At 33.9% G+C, this 13,881-nt stretch overlaps 1 protein-coding gene across 5 annotated transcripts in view; it reads left to right on the top strand.

Moving 5' to 3' along the window:
* rgs3b (regulator of G protein signaling 3b) overlaps positions 1-13,881 on the top strand; it is a 107,650-nt gene that overhangs the window by 33,999 nt on the left and 59,770 nt on the right. For 3 of the 5 annotated variants that reach the window (XR_012406473.1, XM_068221553.2, XM_068221554.2), the window contains 2 exons: positions 1,345-1,435; positions 8,121-8,188. Coding sequence is in view for 4 of the 5 variants with exons in the window: in XM_068221553.2 (XP_068077654.2) it covers positions 1,345-1,435; positions 8,121-8,188 (159 nt within the window). In the remaining variant the exon portion in view is untranslated. The remainder of the gene's footprint in view (positions 1-1,344; positions 1,436-8,120; positions 8,189-13,881) is intronic. The other 2 variants (XM_073951578.1, XM_073951579.1) reach the window with 1 other exon arrangement.

A 13,881-nucleotide genomic window follows, 5' to 3' on the forward strand; every position in this document is an offset into this window, starting at 1 on the left:
CACTAAGAAAATCCTCTTCAATCACCAAAGTCTTAAAAAAAGAGTCTTTTTCTGGTTTATTTATCTTCAACTTCTTAGTTGCACGTTTAAATTTTCTCTCTGTAAAAGAAAAAAAAAACAATGTTTGTAATGTTTTATACATCATGATTTGCCTTTCATACCATTTTCATACCAAGTCTCATATCACATTTGAATTCTTTGAAAAATCTTTCCCAAGTGATGTTTAATGGAGAGAAGATAGTTGCAACATAGGTTTATTTTGAAAATGTAGCCCTACTTTTATTTTTGGAGATTCCAAATTATGTAGCCAAAGGTCTTAAAAATAAATGCTATGGGGCGGCATGATGTCGTTTCTTTTCACGCTTACCAGATGACCGCTTGCCTCAGTATGGACAGCTTTTCCGCTGTTACCAGTTTGTCCAGTGTCTCGCAATGTATGTTGCACATGATGACTAAATTTAAGACCAGTGAAGAACAGTTCCAGAAAGCGGGTAAGACAAAAACTAAAAATAAAATAAACTAATAAATAACAGGGTGAGAACGTGGTAAAATCTGAAAATATGGTAAAAATCAGTCGTCCGCGAGGGCTTTTCTTTTTCTGGATTGCTTTTTAAAACACTATCGATTGAGTTTAGGGAAGGAGGAGGGTGGGTCGGTCATTCAGTCAGTCAGGCAACAGCGGCCTCTGGTGGATTTACGCAAGATCAGCAGGCACGAATAGCAGTCGCAAGAGAAATTTGATATCTCAAAAGTGTACACAGCGGCCTCTGGGGGATTCGCGCAAACGAAAACTGCAAAAAACATACCTCCTAGGACATATTTGGCGCTCTCCAGAAATGTATATAAGGGTACATATTAGAAATGAGCCTGGGTTTTTTCAACACATTATTGAACATAATAATTTTGATAAGTCATTTCTAATAACTAATTTATTGTGTCTTTGCCATGGTGACAATCGAAAAACAATATTACTAATAATGCTAGTAATATTGACCTTAAAATTGATCAATAAATCATTTTATACCAGCCAAACAAAAAAAAAAAACTTTTCTACAAAGAACAAAATATTAATGAAAATTCACTTGCTCTTGTAAACATCACTTAGGAGTTTTTTTTGTGGGGGGGAAAGGCAAGTAATTATGATTGAAACTGTATATCTGAGATAAAACTGAAAAAAAAAATAGGTCCTTATTAAAAAATGTATGTCGACGTCTTATGGAAAAGCCCTGCGTTAATAATTCAACAGATTTATATCAGGTTTGTGAACGTTTGCAAAAAGGAAAGAGCATCTTCTTCCCATGGCCGTCTACGTCTAATTGTATTTTTCACATTTTGTGCTGACAGGAGATCAGAGGTTGGTATTATCTCCTGGGTGAGGAGCTGGGCAGGAGCAAACATCTGAAAGTGGCCTCACGTCGCATCAGGCAGACCGCCGGTGAGATTCTCTCTCTTTTTTCTCCGTCTTTTGGCTGTGGGATCTCTCTGATAGCCTTTAGCGGTGAAGGAGGACAAATTCCTCATGACAGTTTTTCCTCAGCAACAGAAGAGCAGATGAAAACAGATCTGCTTGACATTGCTACAACCAAAGCATGCTCTTTGAGGCAAACATTGCTTTTGCATCCCAATTAAATTTGCATGCTTTACTTGTCGCCAAAAGTTCTGTGAAATTAACAAAGGGGTATCAAGGGCGGGATTTGTATTTATTGTTTTATTGGGATTTGAAATGTTGTGTCGTTTATTTAAAAGTAGAGATTCTGGTACATTGTGCTTCATAAACATTCACTAGTAAATGCAAATATGTGTGGAATTGAAATATACTGTAGAATATTTTTGCATCCTGTGGATCATTTATGAATTGTAATGATTATTTAGAATTTAGAATTCTAAGCACAGACAATAACTAAACAAGCTCTTTGCAGTCATCAATACAATGGAGCTTGCGTATCTTACTTTTCACCAAATGCTATATTAAAAGAACAAGCATTTGTCTTGCATACAAAATGTTGTTATAATGGGGAATTTCATCAGAATTTTCTCTGATGGGTAGTTTGTATTAAATAAGATTCAAAATATTGTTGATTCCCACATGTAGTGCTTTTAAAAGTGAGGACTTTTAATATGGAATCTTTTTATAGTGTCACTGTAGAAACCTACAAATCAGTTAAAAGGTTTTTAAAAATATTTGTTAATATTATGAGTTCTATCTTATAATAAAAAATAGTTTTCACATTATTGTGACTTTTACGTCAAGTTGTAGTTTTTTTTATTTTATTAATTTTACTTCAAAAAATATTTTCTTTCTTAGAAGTTTGGCTTGTTTCTATTTCAAAAATCTAGAAAGAAATTAAATTAGTGCTGTCACCTCACAGCAAGAAGGTCGCTGGGTCGCTGGTTCGAGCCTCGGCTCAGTTGGCGTTTCTGTATTTTTTTTGGTATAAAATACAATTAAAAATTATTGTTGATCATGAAATTTCGTGCTTTAAAAGTGAGGACTTTTGATATGAAATCTTTCCGATTTCCTTTATTTTATTTTTGGAATTATTAGGACTGTTTAGTGTCACTGTACAAACCCGTATATCAGTTTATAAAATTTGTTATAGTATTTGTTAATATTATTAGTTATATTTATGCCGTGATTTTTACGCCAAGTTGTAGGTAATTTGTAAATTAATTTGACTTAATTTTTTTGAAGTTTTGTCTTGTTTCTAATCCAAATATCTAGAGTGGAAATGGAGCTTGCATGTTTTACTTTTCACAAAATGCTATATTAAAATAACAAGCATTGCCTGTACTTTTAAAAATGGGCATAGAGGATATGATTCTAATATTTAAAATGTTCTTTGAATGGTGAATTTCATCAGAATTTTTTCTGATATGTAGTTTGTAATAAATAAGATTCAAAATATTGTTGATTCTGCTATGAATAATGCTTTAAAAGTGCTAACTTTTATTATGAAATCTTTCCAATTTTCTTTAATTTATTTTTGGAATTATTAGGACTAGGGCTGCACAATATATTGTTTCAGCATCGATATCACATTCACAATAGTCACATCACAGTATCTGCAATGTTGAGTTGGGACTATAGTTAGTCAGCAACAAAGACTGCACAGTGGTATTTTACATTACAGTTGATTATTCAATTACTGTACCTGAATATCTGACTGTTTCACTCTTTGGATAACCATAAAGCACTGCTTATTACACTTTATCTTTGCTCTATATTATTTATTTATGCTTGCAATTTGTTTGGTTTTCTTCGCTGCAAGATTATTCCAATCAATCTAAATGAATGATTCTGTCCAAAATGAGATATACAAGTCATTTGCTGAAACTGTATTCATATCACAATATTTATCGCTGTGTCATTTTTCCAATATCGTTCAGCCCTAATTAGGACTGTTTAAAGTCACTGTACACAAACTTATATATCAGTTTATAGTTTTTTTTTTTAGTATTTGTTAGTATTATGAGTTATATTTAATACAAATTGTATTATTATGACTTTTACGTCAAGATGTAGTTTTTTTATTATTAATTTTACTTTATAAAAAGAATTTTCTTTCTTAGAAGTTTTGCCCTGTTTCTAATCCAAATATCTAGAAAGAAATTTAACCAAGCAGCGTTTTTAAGTTAAAAGAAATTGCTTTGTCTTTAGAAATAATAAATTAAAATTAAGTGATTTTTTTTAAACAAGCATAGTAATCTGAGAATGGCATAAGCAAAATAATTTTCAGTTTGAAATAAGATTTTTTTGTATTGATTTCAATTTAAAATATTGTTAATTCTAAAATGTTGTGCTTTAAGAGTGAAATCTTTCCAATTTCTTTTATTTTATTGTTTAGTGTCCCAGTAACAACCTGTATATCAGTTTATAGTTGTTTCTCTATTCATTAATATTATGTGTTATATTTAATTTTCAGTTTTCAAATTATTGCGACTTTTACGCCATTTGAATTTTTTAAAAATTATTTTACTCTGCAAAAAATGCTTTTCTTTGAGCTTTTGTTCTTGTTTTATTAATATCTAAAAAAAAATTAGATCAAGAAGCATTTTTAAGTAAAAAAACAACCCAGGCTCATTGTGGATATGTACCCAGGTCTACATTTCTAAGGACAGTGAAATGCATAACTGGAGGTACGTCTGTTTGCAGTTTTTGTAAATTCACCAGAGGCCGATGTGTATGCTTCTTGATGATCTCAAATTCCTCTTGTGCCTCTTCTCAAATTCTCTTGTGCTGGAGGTAACTGGAGGTACGTCTGTTTGCAGTTTTTGTAAATTCACCAGAGGCCGATGTGTATGCTTTTTGATGATCTCAAATTCCTCTTGTGCCTCTTCCTCAAATTCCTCTTCTCGTGTCCACCAGAGGGTGCAATATACACTTCAGTCAACCAGGCAAGCTTGCTTTGGAATGAATGACTCTGACTGACCGACTGAACCACCCACCCACCCCCGTCCTCAAAGCATACCGATAGTGTTTTCAAAAGCAATCTAGAAAAAGAAAAGCTGTCACGGCCATGTGATTTACCACATTTTCAGCCTTTTTTTTTTTTCTTCATTTATTTTTTTGATGTTGTTTTACCCGGTTTCTAGAACGGTTCTTTGCCAGACACGAACACTGTCATCACGGCGAACTCCGCTCTGCATTCCATAGACATACCTCTGGTTACATAATTAGTGCTCTCCAGAAATGTAGAGAGGGGTACATATTTACAATGAGCCTGTTACATGAAGAAACTGTTTTGTTTTCATAAATACTAAATTAAATTTAAGTGATTTTTTTTTTTCTTAAAACAAGCGTAATAATCTGCCAACATTGTAAGCAAAATAATTTTGAGTGTTTTACTTACCTCAATTGTAAATGATTTATCTTGTTTTAAGGAAGAACTCACTTAATTATGACTTATTTTTGCTTTAAGAATATTCTTGCTTTTTAGATATTCGGACTAGAAAGAAGACAAAAACTCAAAGTAGGAAAAGCAGTTTTTATTGGCAGTTCTTGCTTGTTATTTTATTTTACTCACCAGAAATTGTCAAGGAGAATTTTTAAGTATTAAAACAACAGAATTCTTAATACGAAACCAAAGATACTTAATAACTTAAGATACTTTTCTACCCCGGCCTTTTTGACTCTAAATGAAACTTGTATGTTTTACTTCTCACCGAATGCGGCGTTAAATTAACAAGCATTGGCTGTACTTTTTTAGGAGGGATATAGAGGGCTCGGTTTTGAAAAGTACAGGATCCCCGCAGAGAGCTCTAACAAAAAGCAGGGGGCCAAGGGGGGGTGACACACTGAGCGCTATGATGAGCCGCAGGAATAAGATGAGAATTAAAAGGCTAAAGCATCACGGTGTGTCCAAGTCAGTTTAAATCCACTTTAGAAATTCTCCCACCATCGTCCCCTCTTGACTTTTTTTGTTGTTGAGATTTTATTATTAATTAAACATGGAAAATTGAATGCACAGTATTGAAGTCAAATTGTAAATTGTAATTCTATAAAGGATTTCCTGTTGTTTAATGCAGAGAAGATTTTTTTAAAACATTATTAAACATAATAGTTTTAATACGGAATTTCTATAGTAATATCTTTCCATTTTATTTTGCAACATACTAGTATTCAGCTTAAAGTGCAATTTAAAGACTTAACTAAGTTATTGTGTTAGCTAGGGTCATTAGGAAAGTTAACAGTGCTTTGTTCGCGATATGAAAACAGTTTTACAAGATAGTTTGATTAGCAATTTTTATCAGTTTTCTGGGGAGTCTAACAGTATTCAGTTACAGAAATTGAATAACCACAATGCAAAAAAAAAAAAACGTTGCCTCGTTTCTAGTCCAAATATCTAAAAGATCAAGTAAAAATATTGTTTTGTTTTCAACTTCAGAAGAAATAGGTTAAAATTAAGGCCCCATTTACACTAATGCGTTTTAGTTTGAAAGCGCATAAGTTTTGCTACGGTTACGCCATCCATCCACACTACGCCAGAGTTTTCGAGTGTAAAACGGAGCGTTTTGGAAATGCTGAAGAGGCCGTTTTCATTCTAAAACGCTGCTGCTCCGTCTCAGTGTGAAAACGGAAACGGTAAACGTTGGCGGACAGCCATTTTAGGTCCCTTCAGAAATGCTCAATTGCGTTTAGTTCAGGGCACTGGCTGGGCCATTCACGAACAGTCACGATGTTGTGAAGCCACTCCTTCGTTATTTTACACATTCACATTATTCTGTGTGCTTAGGGTCATTGTCCTGTTAGAAGTTAAACCTTCGGCCCAGAGAAGGTTTTCGTTACACTATATCTCTGTATTTGGCCGCACTCATCTTTCCCTCAATTGCAACCAGTCGTCTTGTCCCTGCAGCTGAAAAACACCCCCACAGCATGTTGCTGCCAACACCATGCTTCACTGTTGGGACTGTATTGTACAGGTGATGAGCAGTGCCTGGTTTTCTTGCCTGGAATTTTATTTCTTACCATCTTGGAGTCCTTCTACTGTAAATGTTTTATGTTCAGCTCACTTTAATTTTCAAGAACAACTAAGTTAACTATTGCGAATGTGCACATTTCGATATCGATACTGAAACGATATATTTCAGATAGGGTTGCACGGTTTACCAGTACTATGGCAGTATCATGATACTATTGCTCCAAAATACTGGCGGTGCCACTGTAGTCCGTAAACAGTAGTATCGTCATTAATGGTAAATCTACAAAAGATAATGTTGCATGTGGAAAAGTAATGAAAAACAATAAACCATTTTATTTAAATATTCTGGTGAGCCTATTGCACATTTTTGATCGATTCAGTTTGAACGCACATCTGAATCAGTTCATTTCTGTTCCTGTTAATATTAATTAGTAGAAACCATGACAATCTTTTCAAAAGAACGACTCGCAAAGTGAAATTTTGAATAACTTTGTATTGTTACCTGAGAAGACTGAAAAAAAAAAATAGATGAAAAGCCCAAAATAGCAACAGGAAACACTAAAACTTTTTTTGACCTCTATATATAGCCTAATTTTGTTAGAGAAATGCTCTTTTGTAATAAATTTCAATCAATATAATTTTATCTTTATTTTATTGTATTTTATTGTACAGTTATCTACTAAATAAACAAAAAGAAGGAATAGGTTTTAGGTGAAGTGGGGTGCAAATAGTTGGCCTTAAGGGAATTATAAATTACATTCAAGTAGGCCTATTATAACATTAAAAATAGAATTTCTGACAATTTTCTTTATAATTTGAGTTATGAATTACAATATCGTGATACTACTTGGTATTGTTATGCTTCAGCTGGTTTAATATCGTAAGATTAATTAATGTTATTGCGACAACCCTAATTGTGGAGCCCTACTTTGTTCTGTAAAAAAAATGTAAACAAAAAATGTAAATGTTGAGCTTAAAATTTATTTTCAAAAAATCTAAACTTTTATTCTCTCCAGCCAAACTAAAAATATAAGACTTTCCCCAGAAGAAAAAAATATATATAAAAGGAAACTATTTATGTGATTATCCTTTCTCTGTTAAACATCACTTGCTAAATATAAAAAAAAAAATGCACAACAATTTTGACTTCGCAAAAGCTCTTAATCATTAAACGCCAAAAAAAGAGATTTCAATTGCTGGGGTGTGGATGAAATGACACGTGCACCGTCAGAGAAATTCAGATTAAGTTTGATTAGAGAGAAAGAGAGAGAGAGCTGTAGGAGGAGAGAGAGAGAGAGAGAGAGAGAGAGAGAGAGAGAAAAAGAAGGGGCTTGAGTCAAAGCACCGGGCTGACTTTAATGGAGGGAGCCAGCTGTATTGTGTCCCTCTTGAATGCCGTTTTCATGAAGAATGTTTAAAAAGACATTGCTTCCTGGGAGCGTAATCTCTATGGCTACAAAGTGGGGGAGTCTGTCGCTGGTTGTCGGGGTGGGGGTGACGCTTTTAGGGGAGTCGATTTCTTTCTCTCGCTCTCTCTTTCTGTTCTGATGGGGCAGTGAATCAGGTTGAGTTCATCACACTCCCGTTCAGCTGTTTCAAGCCTGCAGACTCAGCCGACTGGGTTTCCACGTTGGGTGAAGATGTACTCAAAGAGCGGTCTGTCAGGTTGGGACTCGTGGGACTCTCTTGTGTATCTTTCAGAAGCTGCTGCACCCAACTATGAAGCTGGACCCGAGAGCAGCGGTCCTGAGAACATGCAGTCATTTACAGTAAGTGCAGATTTGTTTTGGTTTTTAATGCAATTGCATTGTTTTGTTTATGCAAATTAAATGCAAGTTTGTTAGGATTGTGCAGTCCTTTACTGTAAGTGCAGTTTTGTTTTGGTTTTTAATGCAGTTTTCATTGTTTTGTTAATGCAAATTAAATGCAAATTTTTTGAAAACATGCAGTCATTTACTGTAAGTGCAGTTTTGTTTAAGGTTTCTAATGCAACTTCATTTGTTAATGCTCATTCAATGCAAGTTTTCTAAGATCAAGCAGTCATTTACAGTAAATGCAGTTTGCTTGATTTTAATGCAATTTAATTGTTTTGTTAATGCAAATAAAATGCAAGTTTTGTTAAGAACATGCAGTCATTTACTGTAAGTAAATTTTTTTTGGTTTTAAATGCTATTTCATGTTTGAAAGCGTAGAACGTAATTTAATATTTACATCTAAAATCATTACTTTGTTATCTTGTTGATTTTTTTTTCTTCAATATTTTGGCAGGTAATGCTTTGTAAATATTCTGTAGTAAACCATAAAGGTTTTTATGGAGTGTTATTTATGGAATATGCATTTTTTTCTGTATTTTGTTTTAGAATTATTAGGATTATTTGGATTATTTTAGTAGTTTGTGAGTTTAGATCTACACAGGCCTTTGGAATTTGTTGAAAACATGTTGTCATTTACTGTAAGTGCAGTTTGCTTGATTTTAATGCAATTTAATTGTTTTATTAATGCAAATTAAATGCAAGTTTGTTAAAAACATACAGTCATTTACTGCAAGTGCGGTTTGCTTGATTTTAATGCAATTTAATTGTTTTATTAATGCAAATTAAATGCAAGTTTGTTAAAAACATACAGTCATTTACTGCAAGTGCGGTTTGCTTGATTTTAATGCAATTTAATTGTTTTATTAATGCAAATTAAATGCAAGTTTGTTAAAAACATAGTCATTTACTGCAAGTGCGGTTTGCTTGATTTTAATGCAATTTAATTGTTTTATTAATGCAAATTAAATGCAAGTTTGTTAAGATCATACAGTCATTTACTGTAAGTGCAGTTTGCTTGATTTTAATGCAATTTAATTGTTTTATTAATGCAAATTAAATGCAAGTTTGTTAAAAACATACAGTCATTTACTGCAAGTGTGGTTTGCTTGATTTTAATGCAATTTAATTGTTTTATTAATGCAAATTAAATGCAAGTTTGTTAAAAACATACAGTCATTTACTGCAAGTGTAGTTTGCTTGATTTTAATGCAATTTAATTGTTTTATTAATGCAAATTAAATGCAAGTTTGTTAAAAACATACAGTCATTTACTGCAAGTGCGGTTTGCTTGATTTTAAAGCAATTTAACTGTTTTATTAATGCAAATTCAAATCAAGTTTGTTAAGATCATACAGTCATTTACTGTAAGTGCAGTTTGCTTGATTTTAAAGCAATTTTACTGTTTTATTAATGCAAATTCAAATCAAGTTTGTTGAGAACATGCAGTCATTTACTGTAACCGCAGATTTGTTTTGGTTTTTAATGCAATTTTTATTAATGCAAATTAATTGCAAGTTTGTTAAGGACATGTGGTTAATTACAGTAAGTGCAGCTTTGTTTTGGTTTTTAATGCAGATTCATTGTTTTGTTAATGCTAATTAAATGCAAGTTTGTTGTGAACATGCAGTGATTTCCTTTAAGTGCAGTTTTTTTTTTTTTTTGCTATTTCTTTTGTAGTTTGTTGTTTTTGTAAGCTTGCATTTTGTCTTCAGATTTGCTTCATGTCATGTTGATGAGTTAATTATTAATGTTTTATTTTATGAATGTACATTAATTTTTAATGAAATGTACATTAGGGGTCAGATCAGATTTGGCAGAACAGTGTCATGTTTAAAAGTGTAGAACGTTATTTAAGATTTACATTTTAAAATATTTTTTTTGTTGTTGATTCTTTTTTAGATTTCGGCAGGTAATGCTTTGCAAATATTCTGTAGTAAACTATGAAGGTTTTATGAAATGTTATTTAAGGAATATGCAAAGAATTATTAGGATTATTTGCATTATTTTAGTAGTTTGTGAGTTTAGATCTACACTGGGAATTTGTTTTAATCACTGTTATTTTATTATAATTTGTTTGTATACAATTATTACTCTAAATTATAATTATATAAAATTATACATTAAATGTTAATAAAATGGCGCAGTAGGTAGTATGATCGCCTAACAGCAAGAAGGTTGCTGGTTTGAGTCCAGGCTGGGTCAGTTGGCATTTCAGCGTGGAGTTTGTAAGTTCTCTCTGTGTTCGTGTGGGTTTCCTTTGGGTGCTACGGTTTCCCACATAGTCAAAAGACATGTGGTACAGGTGAATTGAATAAGCTAAATTGGCCGTAGTGTATGTGTGTGAATGCAAGAGTGTATGGGAGTTTCCCAGTGTTGCGTCGTGGCTAGAAGGGCATTGGCTGTGTAAAACATATGCTGGATAAGTTGGTGCTTCATTTCGCTGTGGTGACCCCAGATTAATAAAGGGACTAAGCCGAAAAGAAAATGAATGAAAGCATGAATGCATATTAATCAAGTATTATATAAGATAACATATTATTCTTCTTCTTATTAATAATAATAATAATATTTGTATTTTATTTTTGATTTAATTATTTTGAACAATCTAATTGTTTACTAATATTTTGAAACAATATTTGTTTATTCAAAATTAAGTATTTTTACTCATTTTGCTTTGTGCTTTTGTCATTTTATTATTGTTTTGCCGTTCTGATAGTTTTATTTGCGCTTTAATCTTTTTATACTGTTCTTTGTAATCGTAATATTTAAAAGGTAACTCATATTTAAATTAGTTCTCAAGGCAATATTTAAGTCTTTTTTTTCCTAACTTGCATTTTATTTTTAGTCATTTTGTTTATTCGTTAGCGTGTTGGTAATCAAACGCTGTGCCTTGTGCTAAGCTAATTGCTGTAACGTCTAGAGATTTTAGTCATGGCAGCCATCAGCTTGGTAATTTAAGTGTACTAATCTGATGGACAGTAGGAATATGAGGAGGTGTGTGGATGTACTTTTGGATATGTGTGACTCTCACAAACACACACACACACATGCTCGTTAAACCCTCCCATCCACTTTAGCCAGCAACTTTTCCCAGGACTGTTCTCCGCCCGCTCTGTTCTCCTCAGACAAAGCTGGGAAACGGGAAAAGCCAACAAAGTGGCTGCAATAGGAAGCCCGATCCCGCACAGTGTTTATGATTTATCCCTGTTTGATTCCCGCTCAGCTGACACTCGTGCTGGTTTTTTTTTTTTAAATGGAGGTCGGTCAAAAACTCTCCTAATCATTCTTCTATTTCCTTCCTCTCTTCCCAAAATTCCATTTTTCACATTTCATGCCTGATTTTTCAAGGATTTCTAATCAGCGATGGCTTGGTTTTAGCTGGGACATCGGTACAGGGTGATGTAAGAGATAAGCAAACTCTGGATTATACTAGGATCTGTGAATTAGTCAAAAGATTGTGTTACATAGTGGCTCAGTGGGTAGCACTGTCACCTCACAGCAAGAAGGTTGCTGGTTCGAGTCCAGGCTAGGTCAGTTGGCATTTCTGTGTGGAGTTTGCGTGTTCTCTCCGTGTTCGCGTGGGTTTCCTCTGGGTCCTTCAGTTTCGCCCACAGTCTAAAGACATGTGCTATAGGTGAATTAATTAAACTAAATTGGCCGTAGGGTATGTGCGTGTATGGATGTTACCCAGTACTGGGTTGCAGCTGGAAGAGCATCCGCTGTGTAAAACATATGCTGGATAAGTTGGTGGTTCATTCCGCTGTGGCGACCCCTGATAGATAAGGGACTAAACCGAAGAAAAATGAATGAGTATTGAGAGTTGTTTGCTATTGCTTATAAACAGCAATAATTCCATTGCATGGACCATCTGCGTTAATGATTCTCATTTACTTTGAATGGCGTGAGGTCAACTGAATTGCAGGGTTGGGTATTGTTTGGGGTTATTTTGATACCAGTGCTAAATCGATACTTTTAAAACAGTACCGGTGCCAAAACGGTGCCTGAACTGATACTTCCGAGCCACAAAATTATGGGGGATGACTCTAGAAAAATCTTTTATTTGACAAAAAATATTTTAATTGAACAATATAATTGAAGTTTAAAAGTTTACATCAATTCATATTTTATATATTTTAAATGAATTGCAATAAAATATTTCTTTTGATTATTTATTTGTTAGCATGAATTTAAGATTTGCATTATGCAATTTACATTACATTAGCAAACTACTAACCTATGGAAAGGCTGTCATCAAAATCAGTGAACTCCTTTTTTCTAGGGTTGGGGCGTTTATATCAGTGATCGAATAATTTGCCTTAATGTGAATAATATGATAAAGGGGTTTACATGAGTTGCTTTTTGAATGTTCCTTTATGATTAAGTTTTATGTTATAGCACATACACTGAAAAAAATTATGCAGAGATGATTCCTTGGATTTACTCAATTTTTTTTATGTTAAGTGGTTGTAAACAATTTATTTGTGTTGAATTTAAACAAACAAATTAAGTTAAACATTATTAAACTTAATTTGTTTGTTTAAATTCAACACAAATAATTTGTTTGCAACAGTTCTGCATGCAACACTTTTTTCAGTGTAGGTTGATTAACATCACTGCATCAGCAGGCTTTTCACGTTTCCTCTAGAGTTTCATATAATTTCAGGTGTTTCATTTTTAATTTTTGGACTAACTTCAGTTCGACAGTTTAACCTTCATTCAGCAACATATTGTTCATGCCCCTGTGATAAACTAGTATGCAAGAAAGTGCTGGATGAGAATATGAAGAAAGGACTGGTGGAAGAGTGTTGTTTTAATGGAATTTGATAGCGCACGCCGAATGGAAAGCATTTTGCGATGCCGGTGTCTGTGGTCTTTTAAAGTAAATATTAAAGATCGGAGTATTGGTGTCCATGTAAACATGCTCAGTGAAAGTGCCAGATGATGTCGCAAGCTGTCAAAGACAGTGCATTCCTGCCTTTACGCTGATTCCATGAGCCCTCAAATGTTTCATTAAGTTTGACTAAGTTTGATTAAGTTTCCCCCTTACACCCATCTTTTGCAAACCATCTTCTTACGTTGCTGTGTCAGGATTCTTGCTTGTAAAATATAGCCATACTTTAGAATGCTTAGTTTAAGTAACTTTGATAAACGCTATCGTGTTTGTTGATGAATCTGAAGGGAGTCGCTCACTGCATTCGCTGTGCTGCGCGTGTTGCCTAAGTGCGTATGTTCCCAAAACAACAAAAACAAACGCCTAACATCGTCGACGGTATTCGTATCCCTTAAAGTCGTTTAGAATTCAATGTTAAGAAACTGTGTGACACAACGCATACCTATGTGTGCCTTTGATGCACCCCTTGATGCTTCTTACGTCATTGTCGCATCACCAGTGGCACCGAAATTCATATGCTGATTTGGTCCGGGTTTCAGTACCCAACCCTACTGAATTGTGAATCCATCGAGTCATATTGAGTATTCTGGCATATTAATTTGTGAATTGCGAGGTCCCGGAAGAGATTGGGGTAACAAATTCGGCATGTTACCCGAGGATGGATAGATGTCGCGCATGAAGCTCGGGCGGTGGAGGGCAGGGGATTGGGGTAGATGGGATGATGGATGGCAGAGGGGTATCGCGGACAAAAGTGGAG

The sequence above is a fragment of the Danio rerio genome, chromosome 5, assembly GCF_049306965.1.
Source record: "Danio rerio strain Tuebingen ecotype United States chromosome 5, GRCz12tu, whole genome shotgun sequence".
In the NCBI taxonomy this organism is placed as follows: domain Eukaryota; kingdom Metazoa; phylum Chordata; class Actinopteri; order Cypriniformes; family Danionidae; genus Danio; species Danio rerio.